At 41.9% G+C, this 23,189-nt stretch overlaps 1 protein-coding gene across 5 annotated transcripts in view; it reads right to left on the bottom strand.

The window, feature by feature from the left end:
• SPECC1 (sperm antigen with calponin homology and coiled-coil domains 1) overlaps nt 1–23,189 on the bottom strand; it is a 284,761-nt gene that overhangs the window by 51,498 nt on the left and 210,074 nt on the right. For all 5 annotated transcript variants that reach the window (XR_006890587.1, XM_046675310.1, XM_046675311.1 and 2 more), the window contains 5 exons: nt 17,276–17,421; nt 16,032–16,132; nt 12,017–12,098; nt 8,694–8,850; nt 4,472–4,574 (listed from right to left, as the gene is read on the bottom strand). Coding sequence is in view for 4 of the 5 variants with exons in the window: in XM_046675310.1 (XP_046531266.1) it covers nt 4,472–4,574; nt 8,694–8,850; nt 12,017–12,098; nt 16,032–16,132; nt 17,276–17,421 (589 nt within the window). In the remaining variant the exon portion in view is untranslated. The remainder of the gene's footprint in view (nt 1–4,471; nt 4,575–8,693; nt 8,851–12,016; nt 12,099–16,031; nt 16,133–17,275; nt 17,422–23,189) is intronic.

Genomic DNA, 23,189 nt, shown 5'->3' with positions numbered 1-23,189 from the left:
GATTCTAGCTTTAGAGAGGTAGATGAGATGCCGGTAATCCCCACCTATGCCCTCAACCAAATAAACCACTAGTGTCAGGTGATTCCTGTCCCAGGCACAGCAGGGCCCTAGGAACACAGCCAAGGTGCCACCTGCGGAGGTGTGGTATGGCCGCACTTAGTCATACTTCTTGGGAAGTACAAGGTCTTTGCAGAGATTTAGGGCCGAATGCCACACGTTTGAGGCTAGGGTCCCTCAGCCAAGGAAAGGAAGAAGGCGAAGCAAACGGACCTTCCTTGGCCTAGCTGAGGTCTGAGGGCGTCAGGACAGGGAGAGAAATGACAGAGGATCCTGTAGCACCAACCTTGTCACTGTCCACCCCAAAACTGCAGGGCGCCCCCCATGGCGTTTTCTGGGTAGGACCTCAGCACACTAAAGCTAGAAAGTCCTGGTTTCCTCGCTGGCTATCAGCTCCTTCTCATGTGCCCCCTCCACCTTCAAAACCACCAACAAACAGTGCAAGTCCTTCTTAGGCTTCACAGAAAACTCGCGCCTTTTAAATGGCTCAGGCTTTTAAAATTGCCTGTGTTCAGTCTACCTGAATAATCCCCCTTTTGCCATACATAGGAAGGAAACTATACAAGGACGAGGGTCACTGGAGGTCATTTTCAGAATTCAGCCCATCATGTCCACCACCTTGGCTTTCTGCCCCTTTAGAACCCGTACTGGTAACCACATTAGAGATGCAAACCTCTGTCATAACCCCAAAGAAGGAACTAAAAGCAGATTAAGAAAGGGAGTTGTGTTGGTTCCATGGGTCAGGTCCACCCCTGGCTTGGGATATAGCTAGCAGGCATAACAAGCACCAAGCCTGGGGACTGAGAGTAATTTGCAGGGCCTTCCCGAAAGTCTGACTTTTTCCAAAAAAGATCCAAGGAAATCTGAGTTGAGCAGAACGTCTGGAAGAGTCTCCTCTGATGAGAGCCGTTTCAAGCTCCACAACGAGTGCTTGCTCATGTTCTTCCACTCGATCTCAATTCCACAGCTTCCTCAAGACACCAAAAAGCTGGACCTGGGCTCAGGAGTGGGCCCGGCCTGCTAGGTTAACTTTTCAGTGCTGCAACACTGGAGTGGCCACCTCATATTACTTACACTGCTACTGATGTAGTCACTAAAGTGATCAGCTCCTCTCTCTCACCTTCCCAAGCCTAGTACTTGGTATGAGATAAACCCTGGTGAAAACACAAACGTTCTCACCTTCTTCAGGTGAGGTGAGCCACGGCTCAAATGTCACCTCCCCAACCTTTGCACTGAAATCCACATATCCAACAGCCTCAGTCCTCCCTCCCTGCTTTATTTCTCCCATAGTACAGACCACCTTCTAATATAGTACACATTCTACTTTTTCATTGTAATTATTGCCACTCCCTTGAGAATATAAGTTCCATGAGAGCAGATATTTTGCCTATTTCATTCACTGCTGATTTCCCAGCACCTGATACATTACCTGGCACTAAATAGGCCCCTCGATAAAAATTCATTGAATTACCACGCGCAGAGTTTTGACTATCACACTATACTTTGATGGGGTAAAAAGAAAGTTATTTTAAGTCAAAATACACAAAGCTATTGCTTTTCAAAAGACCATGAGCCATCTGAGTTTTCTACAATTTACTTTTGGCTTCCTAGGTTGGAGAAAACAAGCTTTAGAGGCTTAAGAGGCGTCTCAGACAAGCAGGTCTAGACAGAGGGTGTTTGTGGAAAGTCAATACATCAGACATATGATTTATATTTATCTCTCTCTAAATTTACAGGGATTTAACAATAAATGAAAAGTACTCTTTAGGCAAAATGAGTTTTTGGTTTCATCAAATGTAAGATGCTTTGAAAACTAGTTCAAGATGGTCACAAAACAAAACAAAGCAAAACAAAATCACTACAGCAGGAAATATTCTTGCTCTTCGGACTGGAAATATCTTACTGTATAATTCTTCCTGCAATCTAATCACAACAACATTAATCTAAAAGGGCCAACTTCTTCAATTACAATTTTAATTGTCTTTTCACATCCATTCTAGCACTTCCCTCTCTCCATTTCCATCAGGTGGGGAAATGACAGTGAGGTCAACCATCAGTGACCACATGTGGCTCAGCCACTGTCAAGACTTCATTCCTGGCCGACTCCTCCTTTTAATCTTCAATTTTCTGTTACCATTCCTATTTCCTTTACCCTAAAACCTCCTGTAATCAGCCTTCTCTCCTTGACTTCTTGTTCTTTTCCATTTCCTCGGCAGTGTGGCTGACATGCTGAGTATGTAGTTACTGAGATGGCCTTCCTTTACGGGATGGTTTCAACTTTTAGAATGGGGTGAAGCAGAGGGCGGACAGAACAGTTAAAAGAAAACTCAGTGGGTCAGAAGCAAGTCTGTACTGTGGGATCCTCTATTATTGGTCATCAAGCTGACTAATTTTTCTCTTTTTCTTTTTTAACAGAATATAAAAAGAAGGTAATGTCAAAGATACAAGACACTAATATCTTTGGGTCATTCTGATTTTAGAACACCTGACTGCGTTATTACAAAGAGAACCCCAGCTCTGCTTCTTAACTATCTGGGCTGGCTCTTGGCTGCGGCCCTGTTCCCCTACTTGTTTCTTTCTTTCTCTGTCTCCGCCACCCTCAAAAGTTTGAGGTTGGGAAAGGAGCATTGTGGTGTCAGCAGCTTCAGAACTTTCAGCAAAATGGGGTAAAGGTATGGGAAAGCTGGGCCTGAGTAAGGAGACTGGAGCGGGAGTTAGCAATTTTAGAGAGGGTGTCTACTTCATGGGAAAGGTAAAAGAAATCAAACTTCTAGAAGGAAACAGGAAAACAATGTCATGATCGTGGAATAGACAAAGATTCTTAAACAAGAACAAAATGCACTAACCATTAGAGAAAAGACTGATAGATTAGACTTAATTGAGAAGTTTGTTCCACAAAAGCGTAAAAACTGAAGCCACACTGGGAGAAGGCGTTTTTAATACATCTCTTTGACAGAAGACTTGTATCCAGAATATATAAGAACTCCTGAAAGCAGCAAGGAAAAGAAAGACTATCTGATTTTAAAAACAGGCGAAAAACCTGAGCAGGCGCCTCCCCAGAGAGACCATCCAGATGTTCCATTAGCACATGAACAGGCGTCAACCTCGTGAGCCAGCAGGGAAATGCAAATCACGCCTGAGTGAGCTACTGATACACTAAAACACACTTATCCACACGACCAGGAGTAAAAAGTCTGACAATACCGAGTGCTGATGAGAATACAGAGAACCAGGTCTCTCGTAAAGTGCTGGTGGGAGTAAACTGCAGGACTGCTTCAGGAACCTGGTGCTATCCGCTACACTGAACACAGGCTTACCCTACACCCAGTAACTCCATTTCTAGGTGTAGATCCAGCAGGAATGAGTACATCCGTGTTCCAAGAGACTTGTGCAAGAACATTCCAGCACTATGTATAAGAGCCCCAAACTGGAAATAACTCAAGTGTCCATCAACAATAGAATGGATACATAAATAATTGTGTGGTCATACAACAGATTACTAAATGGTAAAGAAAATGAACAAACTATAGCTACATGCAACATGGACAAATCTTACAAATACTGTGTGACAAAAGCCAGATGCAAATATTACAGGTTTTTATTCCATTGCTATAAAGCTCAAATGCAAGCAAAACTACCATGGCACATGGGAATGCACACTTTTATAGACACTGTAAGGAAAAGAACTGAGGACAAGAGTTCTCTCTGGGAGTAGTGAGGGGCTATGATTCAAAGTCATATGAAGGGTCTGGGGGGACTGGTGACACTCTACAGAAGTGAGTAGTGACTGCGTAGGTTTTCACTTCACGATACTTCATGAAACTGTCATTTTTATATGTGGTGCACTTTTATCTTTGTGCATGATATTTCATAACAAAAAAGCTTAAACTTATATCAGGTATTACTTCCTCATCTAACCTTTACAGAAAACAAATACTGTCCAGGTAAACGGAAACTCTTAAACTAAACGCAAACAACTCAAAGTAACAGAAAGAAAAATTCTGAAGGCCCATCTACGTGGGGGCTTTATGCGAATTAGAAGAAGGCCCCTCTTTAGGAGGATGATTTAGCAAAAGCTGACTCCTTGGGTTGAAGCAGCCTGTTGGGCACACTGCTTAGGGGGTTTATGTCTCTTTGAGCAGAGGAAAGGTACCCCTTCCAGGAGGAGACGCAGGTCTGCATTCAGGCACACGCTTTGCTGGATGAGTGCAAACTGGCCCCCCACTGGCCTCTTTGTCTGGGTGCCTTTGTGCTGTGCACAGATTGCAAACCCTATCTGGCAGCCCTGCCTAGGAGAACAGAAAGATGACAATTATACGCACGGGCCCACCTAAGCACTTGCACACACGCACACGTACAGGCACAGGACTACTACCACACACAGCTGGGTGGAAGGTGGCTGACTGTCACTTACCGCATAACCTTCTGTCTTCTTCTGGCACCACTTCAGCAGAGCATTGCGCTTGGAGCCTCCATATTCCCGGGCCAAGGCAGCCAGAGGATCTCTTCTTTCCACACTAGTCAGAAAGAAGAGCACAGAGTAAAGAGCAGATGCTAAGTTTCAGAGCCCCCGAATAAACAAGAAATAAGTAACTAGACTAGAAAAGCAAAAGTCTAGGTTTATTCAGTGAGATTCTGCAGAAACGACCAAATTAGTCACATTAACAATATATTTTTATTATGTCTTGTGGTATGAAAGAAATATTAAATTGCGCTACTTGGCTATCAGAAGTCCGGGGAGAGGTTTATTTATTTGTTTTTTTAATATCTGTTGCTCCATCCATCTAGCCTTTTATTTATTTACTTAAGTACAGTGTCATTTGAAATAAGAAATCTACAGAAAAAACACTCTACACGGTTCAATGCTACACCTGTATCTAAAAAACATATAAAAGGTAGATTGGAAGAGTGTATTATACCAGGCTGGCTGCTTACAGGGGTGATGGGAGCAGTGATGAGGGCAAAAATCAGTAAAAATAACTCAAAAGAGGGGCTTTGCACATTCCAAAAGTGATACCTATACTCTTCAGTTTGTGGTACATTAACCCAATTCTGAACACCTGATTAGCCAAAGTTGAAGTGATTTTACCAATTAATACCTTGGCATTCCAAGAGCAAGAGTTTACGTACTCCATCCTCAATTTTCCATAGACGTCTCTGTGAATTTTTATGCTAGCTAAAATCAGCCAAACACTAAAACAGGAGTGAAGATCACACAGTCCTTCCATAGTGAACTGTACCCCTGCGGCATATGGAGCAGCCCTTGGCTTCCCGACACCTCGCGCAGGAGCGCAGGCACAGAGCGAGCGAAGGGCGGTGCAGCTTTGAGGCATCAGCTGCAGCCGAAGAGTTTTAGGGTTCACTCCTACACGTGTGTCATCAGGGCACAGACATGAGGCTGTTCATGCAGCACTTTTTACAAGAGCAAAAATTAGAAACAACCAAATGTACATCATCAGGAAAACAGATAAACTGTGGCATATCCATACAATGGAATGCTATTATATAGCAAGAAAAACTAACAAATTATAGATGGATGCGATAATTTGAAAGAAGAGCAGGAACAATTTTGCACTTTAAAAAAAGAAAACAAAAGAACAAATATATAATATAATATGTTTCCATGAACAGGCACGCGCTGCGTAACGACAAGTCAGTCGACAACGGACTGCACACATGGCAGTGGTCCCGTAATCTCAGTGCCATCTAGCCCAGGTGCGTAGAAGGCTGTAGCACCTGGGTTTACGTAAATGCACTCTGTGATGTTCGCACAACAAAACTGCAGAACGACATTTCATAGAACGTATCCTCGTTGTTAAGCAACGTACGACTGTATACAAAATTTTAAATATGATGATTATATTTTTGAGGCTGCAAACGTATGTGATGAAACTGTAAAGAAAAGCAAAGAAAGGCATACATAAAATTCAGCACAGTGGTGACCCTGGAGGAGGACGGGGGTAATGCAAACGGAGGGGCTGGTAGGAAACTTCAAAGGTAATGATTTTCTTTTCCTTAAACTGGAAGGTGGGTATCCAGGCGGATCTTCATCGTGTTGTTACTCTTTATACCTTATACATATTTTATGATGATGATTATTTTGTCTCTATATAATATTTAATAAAAATATTTTTAAATGATTTTTAAAAGAGTAATAGGATGATTTAGACTTAAGCAATATGAATTAAGGTAGAGAGATTTTAAGAAAAGCTTCATACTTGAATTAACATTTTTCTTCCATAATTGGAAGATTGTGTTTCCTGTGTCTGGCAGACTTGTAAACTCAAGTCCATGATTCTCTGTGGTCAGAGCTGCTGTTAACTATGAAGCCACATTGATTTTGCCTGTGTTTACTATGTCTGCTCTTATTTCATCCCTCAGAGCCAAATTTCTAAGCCTGACGAATTAGAGAATACTGAAATGAAGGCTTGGAAAAGAATTTCTATACAAATGGATGACTAAAACATTTACCAAATAGTTTTATTTAAGAATAAAGTTGGGGGTCGGCCCAGTGGTGCAGCGGTTAAGTGCGCACGTTCATTTCTCAGCAGCCCGGGGTTTGCTGGTTCGGATCCCGGGCGCGGACATGGCACCACTTGGCACACCATGCTGTGGTAGGCGTCCCACATATAAAGTAGAGGAAGATGGGCACGGATGTGAGCTCACGGCCAGCCAGTCTTCCTCAGCAAAAAGAGGAGGACTGGCAGTAGTTAGCTCAGGGCTAATCTTCCTCAAAAAAAAAAAAAAGAAAAAAGAAATAAAGTTAACTAGATATGATGACCAAAAAGAAAAAAATTAATAAGAGGATGAGAACTTCCAAAGTAGGTAATTTCTATCCTGTCTTGGTTTATCTCAATTACATGAATATAAAAATCAAATAAATTAATTACATGAATTTAAGCTTTCACTATGAAAGGCACACTATAAATAGCGTATTAACATACACATGGCCTTTTCGTATGCATTTCTGGCAAAAAGAAATGAGCAATTTCATAATAGCACTAACCCTGGTCCTTAAAACTTGTTTTGATTATTTAAATCTCTGGGATATAAACAAGACTGATACGTAATATCTGGGGCTTTAAATTAAACCTCTGAAAAGATATGACTTCATCTATTTGGGTCCAAATATAGGCTACACCCAAAGATATTACAAGAGCTAACTTATTCAGACTTTTATAAATACTTTTATAATAATACTCATAATGTAGTTATAATATTTCTTAAAAAGTCATTACTCCTAAAGCAGCTAATTCAGTACATTCATCCATCTACCTATACCTAAGTACTGAGTGAAATGCTATGTGTGTAGCACAACATAAGGGCTGAGAAAGACACCAAAGTGTAAGATGAAGTATTTACTCTCCACTAAATTATACCCTGACCAGGGACAAAGGCATGCAAACCGTGCAACAGTGACTTAAATACCCAAACGAGTGTCAGAAACCAAAGGCAGAGAAAGGAGGTGTCGATGTTACCAGGGTGGTTAGCTACAACCTCACAGAAGGTTTGACCCTGAAGGAGAAGTAGTATTTAGGAGTGTGAAAGGACAAAAGGAAGACAATTCAGGCCAGAACCTTGTAAGTAGTTAGAAATGCTCGCATTATTTTGCAAAGGCAGGGAGTAAAATGGGCTTGGATGGAGTGAAGGGCTGGGACATCCTAGCAGGTGAGCTGTGGTAGGGCGAGGCTGTGGAGAAGCTAGAAGACCAGGATAAGGAGTACGGACCGAAGTGGGGACACAAGAGTCATGAGAGGTTTCTGAGAGGGTCTGCACAGGATGCACTCAGTGTTTTAGAATACCGACCCAACATGGAGAAGCAGGGAAGTGAATGGACAGTGAGGAAGGAGTTGAAACAGGTTTGCTGTGGCTAGGTGACCAGGAGCACTGAAAAGGGAGGAGGTGGCAGAGGTATGAGAACGAAGGCAGGCCCTTACTGACCACCCCTGACAGTCTCTGTCCTCTCCCTCCCCCCTCCCACTCCATCAGTCCTCTTTAACCACTAATTTAGAAATGCCCCTCCAATCCTTTCTATACGCCACTGTTTACTGTACCACTACTCAAAATCAAAAACAAAAATCCCACAAATTTAGTGGTTCCCACTGCTTTACCAAAGTAAGTACAAACCTCTTACCACGTTGTGAATGAAGACCCCTCGCAATGTGGCTCAACCTGCCTTTCCAGCGGTGATATCCTAACCATCTCCCCACATCCCCAGCTAGTATGGATTGAGCGCTTGGTGAACGTAGGCCAGATCCCTGTCCTCATAAAGCCCACGGCCTAGTCTATCTACACGAAACCTCCCACCGGTCCCAGAACACTCTGCCACAGCTCCTCACCATGGCACCCTCAGGCTCCCCGCAGAAACACTCCCCCCTCTCCCTCGACTTCCGGATCCAACTCAAGACCCAAGTACTCTGCTTCTACTTCTTTCCTCACAGCCCTTTTTCTCATTTGTTCAGTACTACTGTCCAGTGCCCTCTTCTCTGACTGGTTGGAGGCAGGTCCTGTGTCTTTATCATTTTCATGCAGGAAATATCTGTAGGAGTAAATCGACCAGAGGGGATAACACAAAAGGAAGAGTACGACGCTCCAGCCAGTGCCGCTCTGCTTTCTCACCACCGAAAATGCGTTACCTGAGTTTGCTTTGTGTTTTCAAGCCCCCAGTGGAAGCGCTCAGCAGTCTGGTGCTCGCGAAGCCCAGAGAAGGGGGTCTGCTCAGTGACTCGAGCGAGGGACTCTTACGGAGATAAGGGTCCGGTTTCAGGTCCTCAGCCCTTCCCTTTAGAAGATCTGTGTGAACAACAACATAATCACCTATTCCTGAAGAAGAGAATCTGGTCATCACACTTTGTTCTCAAGTACAATACAATTCTCGTTTTATTCTCAAGTACAAATATATAATAGATACAGATATACAGATATAGTTTCTGGATCAAGTAATAAAAAGGCAAAGAACGACATGGTATTTTCAAGAAAGGATTCTGCAGGGAGGACTGACTATATAATTCACAGGGACTAATGTCAAATTAGCCCCTTGTCCAAAAATTATTATGAATTTCAAGATGGCACCAGTACAGCATTGAACCATGGCCTGTCTGAGAGCCTTGTGCAGTTGCACAGGTCGCATGCCCACAAGCCAGCCCTGTTCCCAAGTAAAGCACTTCGTTTTAATTGATAAGCATCTGACAGAGAGAGCTGGCAAGAAGATGCCTAATGTGATGATCAGGTCACAAGTGGCAGCAGACAAAAAGCTGGGAACCAAGAATGATAACTATTTTACAAGAAAAAAAGCCACTCCAATCACAGGGCCTGGCTCACTAACAATAAGTAAAAATAATTCTTTTAAGGCTCCTCTCTGCTGTCATAGTAGTCTGAGCCAAAACAGGCTAAATCCTCCAGATGATATTTCTTAAAGGATTACCAAAATAAATAACGGGAGAAAATTTCCGAGATTGTCCAGTTTGTATTTACAGGAAATGGGAGCTCAGAGAATTAAGCGACTTGCTCAGTGCCACACAACAGGCCAGTCTCCAGGCCGAGGCCAGGGTCCCTTCCTATGACACCATAAACAGTCATGGAAGAAAACAATATTTGTACAGCTAATAGCCACCAATTATGGGTAGCAAAGCTGGGAGTGAGGCCAATTAGCTCGGAAGAGCGGAGAAAAACAGTGTTTACATCACTACAGAGAACAACAAAAACAGTGCATAAATCCCGTTTCTGCAGCTTCTGATGACCTCAATGTTGGCAAAGCTTGCCTGAAAGCAAGCCATTTTCACAGGGCAATCCTATTTTTGAGTAGTAAGTAGAATCATCTGGGTAGACACGCGCCAGGTGGGGGCACAGAGGGGGCGCTCACAACGAACTAGTTCCTGCAGGGGAACAGCTGCTGTGGGCTCAGCATCGGTATCTATCTTGTCAATTATAGGAATGGTTTCTCTACACGAAAGGAGATTTTAAAGCTGGAGGAACAAACACGAATACTATGACCAAAAGCCCACTTAGTACACTCAAAAACGGTTAAGATGGTAAATTTTATGTTACAGGTATTTTACCATAGTTTTGAAAAAAAAGCCTCGCCCAGGCACACAGCACTATGCATATCAAGCTATTCCCTATTTTACATGACAGAGCAAGTGTGGAGAAGTCAAATCAGGCAGGTTCTCAATACTCTGCTGTGACCTCCCCTCCATTTCCTGTAAAGGGGCACGTGGTGTGCACAGGGCTAACGACCTGCTCTGCTGGACTCACTCACCCTGTTTCTTATTCTCCTGGCCTTAGACTATCCTCTGGTCTTTGGTCACCATTTCCTTCCTCCCGGAAGTCATTATTATGACTGGAAGCCCTATATAAACCTTTATCACTTCTTTATGAAGCTGCTAATCAGAGCAATCACCAGCCTCATTACCAAAAGGCAACAAGGTGGAAAGAATCAGGAAAAATCCTATGCTGATCCCAGAGCTACTCAAAATCAGCGTGGCCACTGTAAGTCACTTCACAATTGTGGGGCCCGAATCTCTACATGTAATCTTTAAATCCTCAATGTCCATGTTTACCTAAGTCTAAAACCCTTATTAATTCCATGAAAAAGAAAACTAAATTCAGAATGGAAAAAAATAAGGTGGTAAAGTGAAAGAATTTACAATCCAAGGGTGAAACTTATCTCACAGAAACGACCATTTTAGGAATAAACCTGACCATGTTTGACCATGATCTAAAAGAAGCACAGTGGGAATTCTTTTTATTCACACTGTTAGAGAAATGTTGTTTCATACAGTCAGGCGTCGCTTAACAATGGGCACACGTTCTGAGAAGTGTGTCGTCTGGCAATTTTGTTGTTGTGTGAAATCACAGAGTGGACTTACACTAAACCGGATGGTATAGCCTACCACGCACCTAGGCTACTTGGTACTAATCTTAGGGGACCACCATTGTATGTGCCGTCCATCGTTCACCAAAACGTCACTGACTGAAATGTCATCATGCGGCCACGACTGTACTTAAAAGCAAAGGATTTCTATCTATGTGATCCAGACTTTTGGCTTTCTCTCTTCCTACAGATACCAGTAAATCATTCATTTAGTGTTCTCTTTATCTTTTTTGTCTCCTCATGACAGTGGACACATATATATAAATTTCTACGGTATATATCCTGGACAACTTTAACATTCTGCTCACGGCTCTCTGTTCTGGCACGTGAACTGATCTGGAAGAGGACAGCAGGTAAGGTGACAACAGTCGGCACTCCTACGGCGCTCACCCCACACGGGGCCGTGTCCACTCAGCCCCTGATGCAATCCTATGAGGTAGACGGCATTATTTCCGTTTTACAGACGAGGGCAACAGGGCAGAGAGGTGCAATAACTGGGCCAAAGCGGGACTGCAGGTGGCAGCGCCAAGACTCAGACTCGAGCAGTCCCGCTCCTCAGACTCCCCCCTAACTGCCACTTCACATCGGCCATCAGTGTGGGAGCACAGCAGGAGTGAAAACGTGACCCTGTGAGGACTGCGGACTACAATCACCACTTCGCCATCAGGATGTGAATTTAAAAAAATATACAGTAAAATAACAGGAAGATGATCACACTCAAAGACCAAGACATCTCAAAAGAGGCATGTTTTGAGAATTCTGGAAGCAACAGATTTTCAGAATCAGATAAGATTTTTTCTTAAAATAGTTACTTTGAAAGATTATACAATATTCTCTTGAGATTCAGTAAAAAACAAAGAAAAAAGCCCCAAAGTTCAACATTTCTCTGGAACGTGAGCACACTGAAAAGTGCAGCTAGCAGGAAGTTAGGGTCTGATATCCACAACACATACAGTTAGAGCCTGAAATTGTTTGGAATAAACGCCAATGATTGTTTTTCTAACCTCAGTTTCACGCAAAGAAAAGAAGAAAAGTCAACCCCTCAAAAAAATTAGTCAAAAGTACTTCACATTGAAGGTAATTTACCTGAGAGGGGAAGGTCTGGAAGATCCAGGCGTTGCGTCCCTCCTTTGCTGGCTGGCCGGACACTGCTGTACGCTGAATGCCTCTAAGAAACCAAAGGGCAAAGCAGTGCAGGTGAACTTGTGACACCAGGAGGAGCATGAGGAAGGTGCGTGCCTGCCTGTCTGTACAACGCTTCTCAAGCTCATGAGAATCACCAGGGGGATTTTTTTTTTTTTTAAGATTTTCTTTTTTCCTTTTTATCCCCAAAGCCCCCCCGGTACATAGTTGTATATTCTTAGTTGTGGGTCCTTCCAGTTGTGGCATGTGGGACGCTGCCTCAGCATGGCTTGATGAGCGGTACCATGTCTGTGCCCAGGATTTGAACCAACGAAACACTGGGCCGCCTGCAGTGGAACGCGCAAACTTAACTACTCGGCCACGGGGCCGGCCCCCAGGGGGACTTTTTAAAACAACTTTTTTTTCCTGCTTTTTCTCCTCAAATCCCCCCAGTACACAGTTGCATATTTTAGTTGCGGGTCCTTCGAGCTGTGGCATGTGGGACACTCCCTCAGCGTGACCTGACGATCAGTGCCATGTCCACGCCCAGGATCCGAACTGGTGAAACCCTGGGCTGCTGAAGCAGAGCGTGTGAACTTAACCACTCAACCATGGGGCCGGCCCCTAAAACAACTTATTTATCTGAATAGGTAATAAATGCAATTGGCATGATCTTCAAAAGGAACAGAGAGGATACATAGTGAAAAGAAAGTCTCCCTTTCACTTCCATCACCCAGTACTTCTCCCTGGGGGTAATCATCATTAATCAGCTTTGTGAATATCTTCCTGGAATATTCTATGTATATTCAAGGATGTGTGTAAAAACTACTGCTTTTTAATGGCCAAGAGGCATGTGAAAAGATGCTCAACATCACTAATTATCATGGAAATGCAAATCAAAACTACAAAACAAGCTATCACTTCGCATCTGTTAGGATGATCACCATAAAAAAAAAAACAGACAATAACAAGTGTTGACAAGGATGTGGAAAAACTGGAACCCTTGTGCACTGTTGGTGGGAATGTAAAATGATACAGCTGCTATGAAAAATAATAGGGAGGCTCCTCAAAAAATTAAAAATAGATCTACCATACGATCCAGCAGTCCTACTTCTGGGTATTTATTCAAAAGAACTGAAATCAGGATCTTAGGGAGATATTTGCACACCCACATTCATTGTAGCATTATTCACAACAGCCAAGAGGTGGAAACAAACTAACTGTCCACCAACAGATGCCTGGATAAAGAAAATGTATATTTACACACAAAGCAATATTATTCAGCCCTAAAAGAGAAGGCAGTCCTGTCACATGCTACAACACGGGTGAACCTGGAGGACAGTACTGTCGTGCGGGCAGTGATTGCACCTGTGGCAGGCTGGTTCTAAAGCTCATCCTAGGTCCTGACAGAAGTGCTCGTCCTAGGCAAGCACTTAGAGAAAGACTTCCTGATTCTGGCAGAAATAGAAGTTCCTTTAACAGGCCAACTTTGAGGTGTTCTGGGAACCTTTCTTGGAAGCTCAGTACAGACTAGAACCTTCGCCTCGAGCCTTCCCTGTGTTAAATTTCTTTCTGCTTAACTAGCTAGAATGATTTCTGACATCTGCAAATTAATCATGACACACTCTCATACAGAAACAGTCCCTTAAGTGGACAAAAATTTGTAGAAGAAATTTGACTGCATTGTTTTTATAATAAGTTTAATCCAAAACCACCTAAATTCCCATCAATAAAGGAGTGATTCAGTAAGTCATGGCATTCTACGCAGCCTTTCAAATGAATGAACTACTTCTCCAAATACTGACATTTAAAGATGCCTCTGATATACTCCTCCACTCATTCAACAAATATGCACTGAGCTTCTACTATGATATGACTATGTGCTGGCCACTGTTCTGGACAAGATAAAACAGCAAGCAAAATAGATAAAAACCCCGCCCTCAGGGATTACATTCCAAAGACAAAGCGAAACGAGCCAGTGTCTGAATAATGTGTAGTACAATCCAATTTATAAAACTTTCTCACCCTCCCTAAACACACATTATGCTAAAGAGAAACTTCTAGAAGGATACACAACAAGCCATAGAGAGACGTTACTTCTGGGACTAGGAAGCAAGGGAGATTTTCAACTTTTTTCCCTTTACACTGAAATTTTTGGGAAAACATAGTTTTTATTTTTTATTTATTTATTTTTTTTGAGGAAGATTAGCCCTGAGCTAACATCTGCTGCCAATCCTCCTCTTTTTGCTGAGGAAGACCGGCCCTGAGCTAACATCCATGCCCATTTTCCTCTACTTTATATGTGGGACGCCTGCCACAGCATGGCTTGACAGGCAGTGTGTAGGTCCGCACCCAGGATATGAACTGGTAAACCCCAGGCCACCAAAGTGGAACGTGTGAACTTAACTGCTGCGCCATTGGGCTGGCCCCCAGATACTTTTAAAATAAGCACAAGAGTAAAAAATTGGAAATAATCTAAAAGTCAACCATCAGTAGAATAGATAACCTGTGGTATATTTACACAAAGGAACACTGTACAGCAATGAAAAAGAACAAACTCCTGCAACAACATGAGTGACTCTCACAGATCTAATGTTGAGAAAAACAATCTAGTCACAAAAGAAAAGATATTATATGATTCTACTTACATGAAGTCCAAGACTACACAAAACTAATCTTTGCTGACAGGTCAGAATCCTGGTTACTTCTAAGGGGCTACTGACTGGTGGTGGCATGAGGGGGCCTTCTGAGGTGATGGAGATGCTTATCTTGGGGTTCGTTACATGGGTGCATCCATATGGAAACATTTAAGCTGCATTATATATTAAAGAGTTGTACACTTTACATGAATGACAGCCAGCGGTGTGCTGCAGCTGGTGCCTACCTGCTCATAAGGGCCAGCTGGTAAATGATCAGGAATTTTACAAGCTAGTTGTTAAACACAGCTGTTAGTAAAATTAAACTCAATTAAAAGCAAAAGCAACAAATACTCAAAACTCATTGCTTCTTACTCATTTTACTATTGAGGTTATCTATGCCTCCTGTGTCTGTATTGTAGAAATACTACACAGCACACAGCTCTTCTCCACTCCACGTCCACTGACGTCACACAGACGGCTGGATACTGGCAATGATGGGAATATTTACAGCACAGAAATTGGCAAACACCACCAAATGGGGTTACCAGAGCCAGTTGTTAAACATTTACCAGCAAACTAGTGTTTATAGCTCAACAAAGATAAGTAAAAATGAAGCATGACCTATTTCAGTTTTATTAAACTTGATGATTATCATAAAATAAATAGTAGTTTTATTTGGTTTTTCATATAAGGTGGTGGAAGACCCCTTCAAGGACAAAAAAGTGAAAAAAAAACTTAAAAGATCCCAAGCAATATACATAGCTACTAAGGATACCAAAAAACGGTACTTGTTAATAACAACATCAATCTCAGCTTGGCAAGCAGCATGCTGAATGTTATCAATCACATCAAAAGCCCTGGTCTTAGAAAATGCTTTAGACCAAGAAGCTTTGGTCTAAATCTTCAGAAGATATCACAGGTGACATAGGTTGCATTCAGTGAACTCTAAGAACTTATAAATTGTTAACATTCTCTCTCTCCAGGGGCATTTTTCAAAAACAATTCTTTGAGAAAAAGATCTAGTTTAATGTCCATTTCTAGTAAAGATTACAGCCTTTAACTGAAAATTTCAAGTGTCATCTTGTAGAAAACAAAGAAAGAGCTATTAACCAATTTTGTGAAGTTTACAGTGTCTCTCTCAGACCTTTATCAGGCACCCAAAGTGTAATTTTAATGAAAATTTCATTATTATTATTTTAGGCTTATTAAAAATGATGTTCAATGTGCCTCAAAAGATAAATCAATTGGTTTTCACTCCTCTTTTGTTCCTTAGGTATAAGACACCATTATGATAGCACGCGGCACTGACCACCCCCACACATGCAAGGCTCTTCCCATACCTGCATTGGAGAGACGGCAGCGGCTGGCGCAGTCCTCACCGGTATTCCACTTAGGGGACTTCTAGGGGTCTTATGGACAGAAATATTCTGCCCAGCTCCACCTGCCGAGAAAAGAGATGGGAACATCTATATGTTGTTCCTGTTCAAAACAGCAAATCATAGTTCCTGATTTGTTACTATTTTGGTCACTAAAGAGACATCTCATGACACTTGTAAGGTAGCACATTTCCTCTTTTAGCCTGTACTCCTCTGGACTAGTGCTGAACTGGGGAATGAGAGGGAAGGAGCTAACTAAATGGGGGTTGGTCTTAAACGTAAGACACACGAGGAAAAAGAAAATGTATATGTAATGAGGCACCCAAGGCAAGAAGGAACAGGAAAATTCTTGCACAAACCATTATTGTTAACTCACGTCCCATCTTTATAGCCTAAATGTAGTCACTGGGCTTTCATATCTTTCCATATTTGTAGTCTAATCTTAAGCTAATTTAGTTGCAAACTATTTTAGCAGGTAACCAGCTACATCTTAGCTAGGACTCCAGTCTTCCAAAACAACAGGCATATTTGTTGCAGTCAAGGGAAGAAATATATTGTTATTTTGGACAGGTGTAAATTTGGTTTCTTCTGTTTATTTATATATGTAGAGTACAGATATGCATTTTTCTCATATATATAAGTAACAGTGAATAGAGGCGACTTGTGAGTCAGCCAGACATTTCCAGAAAAGACAGGAATGTACCAAGATCAAGAATGGCAGATTAGCACAGGTGGTCACACACAAGACCAGGCGGAGAAAGTCTAAGAGCATGCTGTGAGATGTGGAAGGCCAGAGGTACCAACCAGAGAGCTGGATGCAGAGTCATTGCCTCGTTTCCTAGGAGATGAAGCCTCTGGTTGACCCTACTACTTCTCATGAGAACGTAAGAAGGCAGACAGCAGTGACTTGAATTTAATGGACATAGAGGCAGAAAAGGAAGATGGCAAAGCGGGAATTGAAAGTGAGGAACAGGTGGAGAGACAGAGGAGACTGACTCACACACGAGCCAGACTCCCCAGTGTCGTCTCGTTGGAGCTTGAACCAGGCTGCAGCAAGTCTTCTCCATGCGGCGGCTGCATGTGGAATGATCTACAAAGAGCCCTCCTGGTTGCTGCAACTTGGGGCCAGTGTGGAGTAGAGACAGGTTTGATATATGGGGACACGGTTTGAAATTGAGTTTTGCTTATGAAACAAAATGATTCAATACCTGGGCGTCCCAAGTCAAACGACTTGATAAGGGACTTCACAGTGGTAGCAGACTCCGAAGGTGTTGGAGATGTTCTGTTCACGCAGACACCACGCCAGCGGCCAGGAGCATCGACCTCGCAGGGCTCTGACTCTTCATTCACAGGTCTGCACGGTAAAGAGCACACCACGTTGAAAAGGCGGAGGATGTTTCCATGGGGAAAAGACATAGATGGAAACAACCACCGTGTAGAAAAGAAACAAATCTGGAAGGAGAATCCCAAATTTAAAATCCTGTTTTCTGCATCAGCTTCGCATCTTTAGGAAATAAGGTAGTAACTGTTCTTGATTTTTATCAGAGATGTTTTCTTGGAAATGGCCAGAAATAGTATTTTTATATGTAGAGTGATTTGACGTTAGCTCTAAATAAAATGGACATGAGTCTACTCTGCAAACTGTAAAAAAACAATACAAATGTCACTTATGAATATCTGGCTTACTGTCAATGGTGGATACAGTGCACTGGCTTGTCAATGTGTATTCCACCCCTACATGGCACACAGAGGGTGGAAGGACGACATCTCAGGACTTCCTTGCACCTAAGATTTCAGATGTGATTTGGGTTCCATCAATCAGGATGTGGGCAAGACTTGGCGTGAGACCAACTGGGGGAGAGAGGCAGGGCACAGGGTGTCCACTGTGTTGAGACAGACTGTAGCAGAGGCAGGATGCTTCCGCTGTTGGTAACTGTGGTGGTAGCTTTCCAACTGGGCAGGCAGCCTCCTGATTTTAGGGCTCCCGTTCACGGCAGAGGCAGCAGCTCCCCTGGTAGCCCAGCTCTGTGTTGGGACTTTGGGAGTTGTTCCTGGAAGCTCAGCCTGGAGTCTGTTTCTTCACCCTCTCAACAATCCTGCAAGCCATTTAATACCTTTCTGCTAAACCAGCTAGACTGCAATCCATTATGTACAACAGAATCCTGCTTCATTCACTGCTTACCCTCCAAGAGTGAGAATAGTTGAGAGTACTCTAGAATAACACTGCAATTCTGCATGAGGTGAAGCTCCTACTCTCATCCAAACTTCCCTGGTTAAGTTCTTACTGTGGTTTCTAAATTCCAGCACAGACTCATAGAAGCGTCTTTTAAAGACAGATCATCTGATTCAATTCTCTCAAGCATGGCTTCCTCATCTGGGGGACTTTAGCATGTCATTTAATCTCCCTGTGAATGAGCCAAGACAAGATCTCTCAATCTTCTGATTTCTAAATCACTGCTCTTTTTATTATATCAAATTGCCACAGCTGTTTTGCAAGAAGATGACTAACTTATGAGAATGGCTTAAACAGAATAGTTCTGGCATATGTTTTAATAAGGTCAGCGGAAGTTTAAAATATTTATTTACTGATCTTTTTGAAATCAATCTAGCTACTTATAAGCTTCTGCAGTTGAATTTACTTGTCCTTAATTCTCAAAGCTTTCTTCTGTTGCTCTGTAATCAACGTGAATAGAACAAATTTAAGTGAAACAGAACTTAAAACACTGAAATCACATTGCACTACACTATTGTCTCCACAGGCCCTTCTTTCGAGTGAAAAAAAAAAATCAGTAAACTGATGACTTCTTTGGAAGACAATATCAGGCATTTCAGAAACTGGTAGGGGGATGGGTTTAAAAATTGTTTTTTAATTGAATGGGGTTGATTTTTGTATTTTCCCCATTGTGTTACACAGTCTAAAATCAGGTGGTAAATAAGCAGAAAAAGAATAAAGTCAGGGTAGGTACAAGCAGAGAAAGAAAATCTACTTCTGTCCCAGCCATTCTCAGGAGGTCAGAAACAAAGTGAAGCACCTTCTTACCAGTCCATTTAAATGACTTCCTACCAAAGGGCCTTGTAGAGACTCAGGGCACCCCTGAAAGGAAGATCATTTCTAAAAATTCATTTCCATTTCATTCCTTGATGATTTAATAAGAATAAAATGGAGAATCCTACATTCTGCTAAGGTATTCCCTTCAGTTGTCTAAGTTTCTCTGTGATTCAACATGTCAAATGATAATTAGGAAGACTCATTTAGACTCCACAAGGAAAGAGCAGGGGTTCAAGGACCCATTCCCGGCACTCCTGCCTTCAGATGTCCACACACCGTATTTCAAACGATCAGTCTGCCTGGCTAGAACAATAAGAGTCAGTACGAGAAAACCATGCAAGTTGTTTGAGTGGGGAAGCTGTTGGACTAAACACTCACCGTGTTATACAACTCTGTGCGTGTGTGTGTGCGCACGCACACACACACACGCATGTGCAGGGATTCACAAAACAAAGTCTGAACTGAAGAACCAAAGAAAACAGTTACTAAGAACAGTACTGGTTTTATTAGTACTTTAATCGTAAATAGGCTTGAAATTCCTTATACTAGCCTGTCTTAGAATTCTTTGGGATTAACCAGGAACAACCCTAGCAAAAAAGGAAGTATTACATTTCCCCTGTTCCAAGGAAGAATAAGAACTCTGTATTCTATAAAGCATATTAAGACTATTAAAGCATATAGCCAGGTGTACTGTAGCAAATTCACTAAATGAAGAGAAAACTACATGGTACCACTGTTGGTTAAACATCTGTTGAAGGCCGGCTACTGCCTCCCAAGACAGATATTAGATTCTAAGGTCAATTTGTAAAATAAAAATCATACATATAGTCAAATGAGCCTTGAAAATCCCTCAAATCACCCAAAAACACAGCATGGTTTGTAAATATAACTCTATACAAACATACCATCTTCCAATAAGCCTAATGCATTCAGTTTCTCTACAGCATTTACCAGTTTGCTCTCTCTCGAGGGGCATCTCAGATGAAATAGCTGCCTCATGTTTAGGGGCCATGTTTAAAACAACAACAAAAACAAGGCATGTTTTCCATCCACTCCCAGCCATGTAAAACTATGATACTAATAAGTATGTGGATGATGTAACTCCACTGTCTATGCCTGCCACTGTATCGTGTTTCTCATAAACATCATCTAACTGAATTTTCCAGAAAAACTCTGTAAGTTATTATCCTTTATTTTAGATGAAAAGTTTGACAATGACATGGCTTGTGGACGGTGAATTTGGGATGCAAATCCAGCTCTGTATGGCCATGCCTTTCTCAAATTTTCCATAATACATGGTTGTTCTGTGAGAGGTATATAAGGGCCCTAAAAAAATAATGCTGATGGTATTTCTTCTTAAAATTTATTCAACATACTTTTAAGGAAAAATAATACCAATATTTATTGCATTGCTCCTATTTTTATGCAATCATCTGCTCCTAGGAAGTGGCAACCCATACCTGAGAATGACAGTTGTAGGTGAGGTCACTTGACGCATGAACACAGGGCAGGAGATGTATTTCCTAAGGACCACGTCATCTACTGACTGCCTGCTAGTCTACCTTATATACCTTTCGTTATAATTTAAACACACATATACATATATATCTATAATTAGCTTTTATTTTTAAAATGTTACCTCCACCTCTCTAATTCACTGATTTCCTTGTTTGGTTACAGAACAGTCTTCAAATGTTGTTGGTTTTCTATAGCACTTACCTCATCATATGGGACATGACTTTGTGTTGCTGTCTATTTTGATCCAGGCATGTGTGAGCTCTTGTACATGAGGATTTTTAAGGTACTCAAAGGTTAACTACATTTGGGAAATGTCACCTTACACCACTGCTACCTTCACAATTGGCAGACTAATATTTGTAAAGAACACCAGTCATGTCAATCACGTACTTACAACTGCCAGGGGCTCTTTCCTGAACAAGTGAGTGAAGGCCAGCTCCAGGCCTTTCCTGGTCCTATACAGACTTATTTCCTATGACTCCCCTCCACCCACCTAGCTTTCAGACTATTAGCCTGGCCACCCGAAGTTCTGTTCCTTTTATGTCCTGCCTCTGTGCCTTTGCTCATTCTATGTCCTTACCTGGAATGTAATTTTCTCAAAATACTTATTATTATTATGCATGAAACAAATCTAAAAGAAGTTTGTTGCTCTAGAGTGAGATAAATTAGTAAGTATCCTGTCTCTGAGGTGTCAAACAGTGTCTTCTGCATTTTACCTTTGACTTTCAATATAAGCATATCGACAACAATAAAAACAAACAGGGTAAGATGGCAATTTTGAACACAAGCATCTTTATCTCCAAATCCCAACAGTAAAAACCAAAGAAATATATCATGAAAATCCTGCATCAGCACTGGAAACTACAGAAAGGTATCATCCACATGCCTCAGACTCTGAAGAATTTCTGCTACATAGAGAATAAGGGGGTGGGAAAAATGGAAAGAGAATACTAAGAGTTTATCCTCAATCCCCTTTCAAAGAAAATGAAGACATGGGAAAATTCCACTAATGTTCTTGATCCTAGAGGGCTAGGGCTGGGAGGAGCAAGCAGAGCACTCTTCTTGAGAAGCAGCAGCGACATGAAGATCTGATGGTTAGAGGGGAGGGATGGTTTATCCCAGGCACAAAGGACAGCAGCAGAATGGGGCAGATTAGGAAGAGCCACAGCATAGACCTAAAATGGACAATGGGCCATGCAAAATTAGACCCAGAAAGCTGGCTCTGAATTCTGCTTTCACCAAACAGAGAAGAAACTGGATACTGATAAATTTCCCCCACTAGGCACCGATTCCTCTGTACTTTATCTAAGCTTATGTGACTCCAATGTGTGACATAAATTTACCTTAAAAAATCTTCCTTCTAGTTTAAGATATGAGAAGAAGATTTTAAAAGCAGTCAGGCAAGGTGAGTATAGATCTAAGCAGAATCTATAGACACTGATCTTGGGTCAATGTCAGGCCCTGAGACACTTTTAGGCTCAAGCAAAAATAAGTGATGGGCTAAAACATGCCCTGATCCACGAGTATATCTCATAACGTAAAATGCAGAGAATGACTGCACTGAGAAGAACAGACATTTGTAAATTTATGACAAGCAACAGAATTAGACATGTGCTAGCATCTGCCTTGAGAATACAAGAAAATACATGAAAGATGACAATTTAAAATGAAAAGCTGAGCTTAAAAAATGATAACAGTAAGCTAATGTTCCCATTAAAATATTTTAAAGCAAAACCAGCTCAAGATAAAAAGAAATGAGGATATATTGGGAAAGTCCCTCTGAATATAGATGAAACGAGTAACGTCAAGGTAGCATTTCAATTCAGTGGGCAAAGGATGGTTTTGGTAATAAAAGGTGCTGACATGGCTGGTTATCCATCTGGAAGAAAGAGACCCACATCTCACATCAGACTAGGAGTCAGCATGAGAGTGTGTGAGTGTGAGTGTGTGTGTGTGTGTGTGTGTGTGTGTGTAAAATAAGCAAAGAAAATGTAACAGCTTATTTGTATAAGATTAAGGCAGGGGAAATCAAACAAAAACCCAGAAGCATTAAAGGAAAACACTAGATTGTATTACATAACAATATAAAATTTTCCATGGGGGCTGGCCCCGTGGCCGAGTGGTTGGGTTCGCGCGCTCCGCTGCAGGCGGCCCAGTGTTTCGTCGGTTCGAATCCTGGGCGCGGACATGGCGCTGCTCGTCGGACCACACTGAGGCAGCGTCCCACGTGCCACAGCTGGAGGAACCCACAACGAAGAATACACAACTATGTACCGGGGGGCTTTGGGGAGAAAAAGGAAAAAATAAAATCTTTAAAAAAAAAAAAAAAAATTTTCCATGACAAAGACGGTAACATCAAAAGACACATAATACACTGAGATAAACAAACATCCCTAATACAATACTGACTTTTAAACTGATAAGAGAAAAACAATCAGCTCAGTGAAAAAATAAGCAAAAGTGCTAAACTAGCAATTCTCAAAATAGAAAATGCAAATGGCTAATAAACATACAAAAATACACTCATGGAAATGCAAATTAAAGTACTAAAGGGG

The sequence above is a fragment of the Equus quagga genome, chromosome 11 (assembly GCF_021613505.1).
Source record: "Equus quagga isolate Etosha38 chromosome 11, UCLA_HA_Equagga_1.0, whole genome shotgun sequence".
NCBI lineage: Eukaryota > Metazoa > Chordata > Mammalia > Perissodactyla > Equidae > Equus > Equus quagga.
The sequence above is the reverse complement of the archived record's forward strand: the minus strand, read 5'-3'. Positions and strand labels throughout refer to the sequence as shown.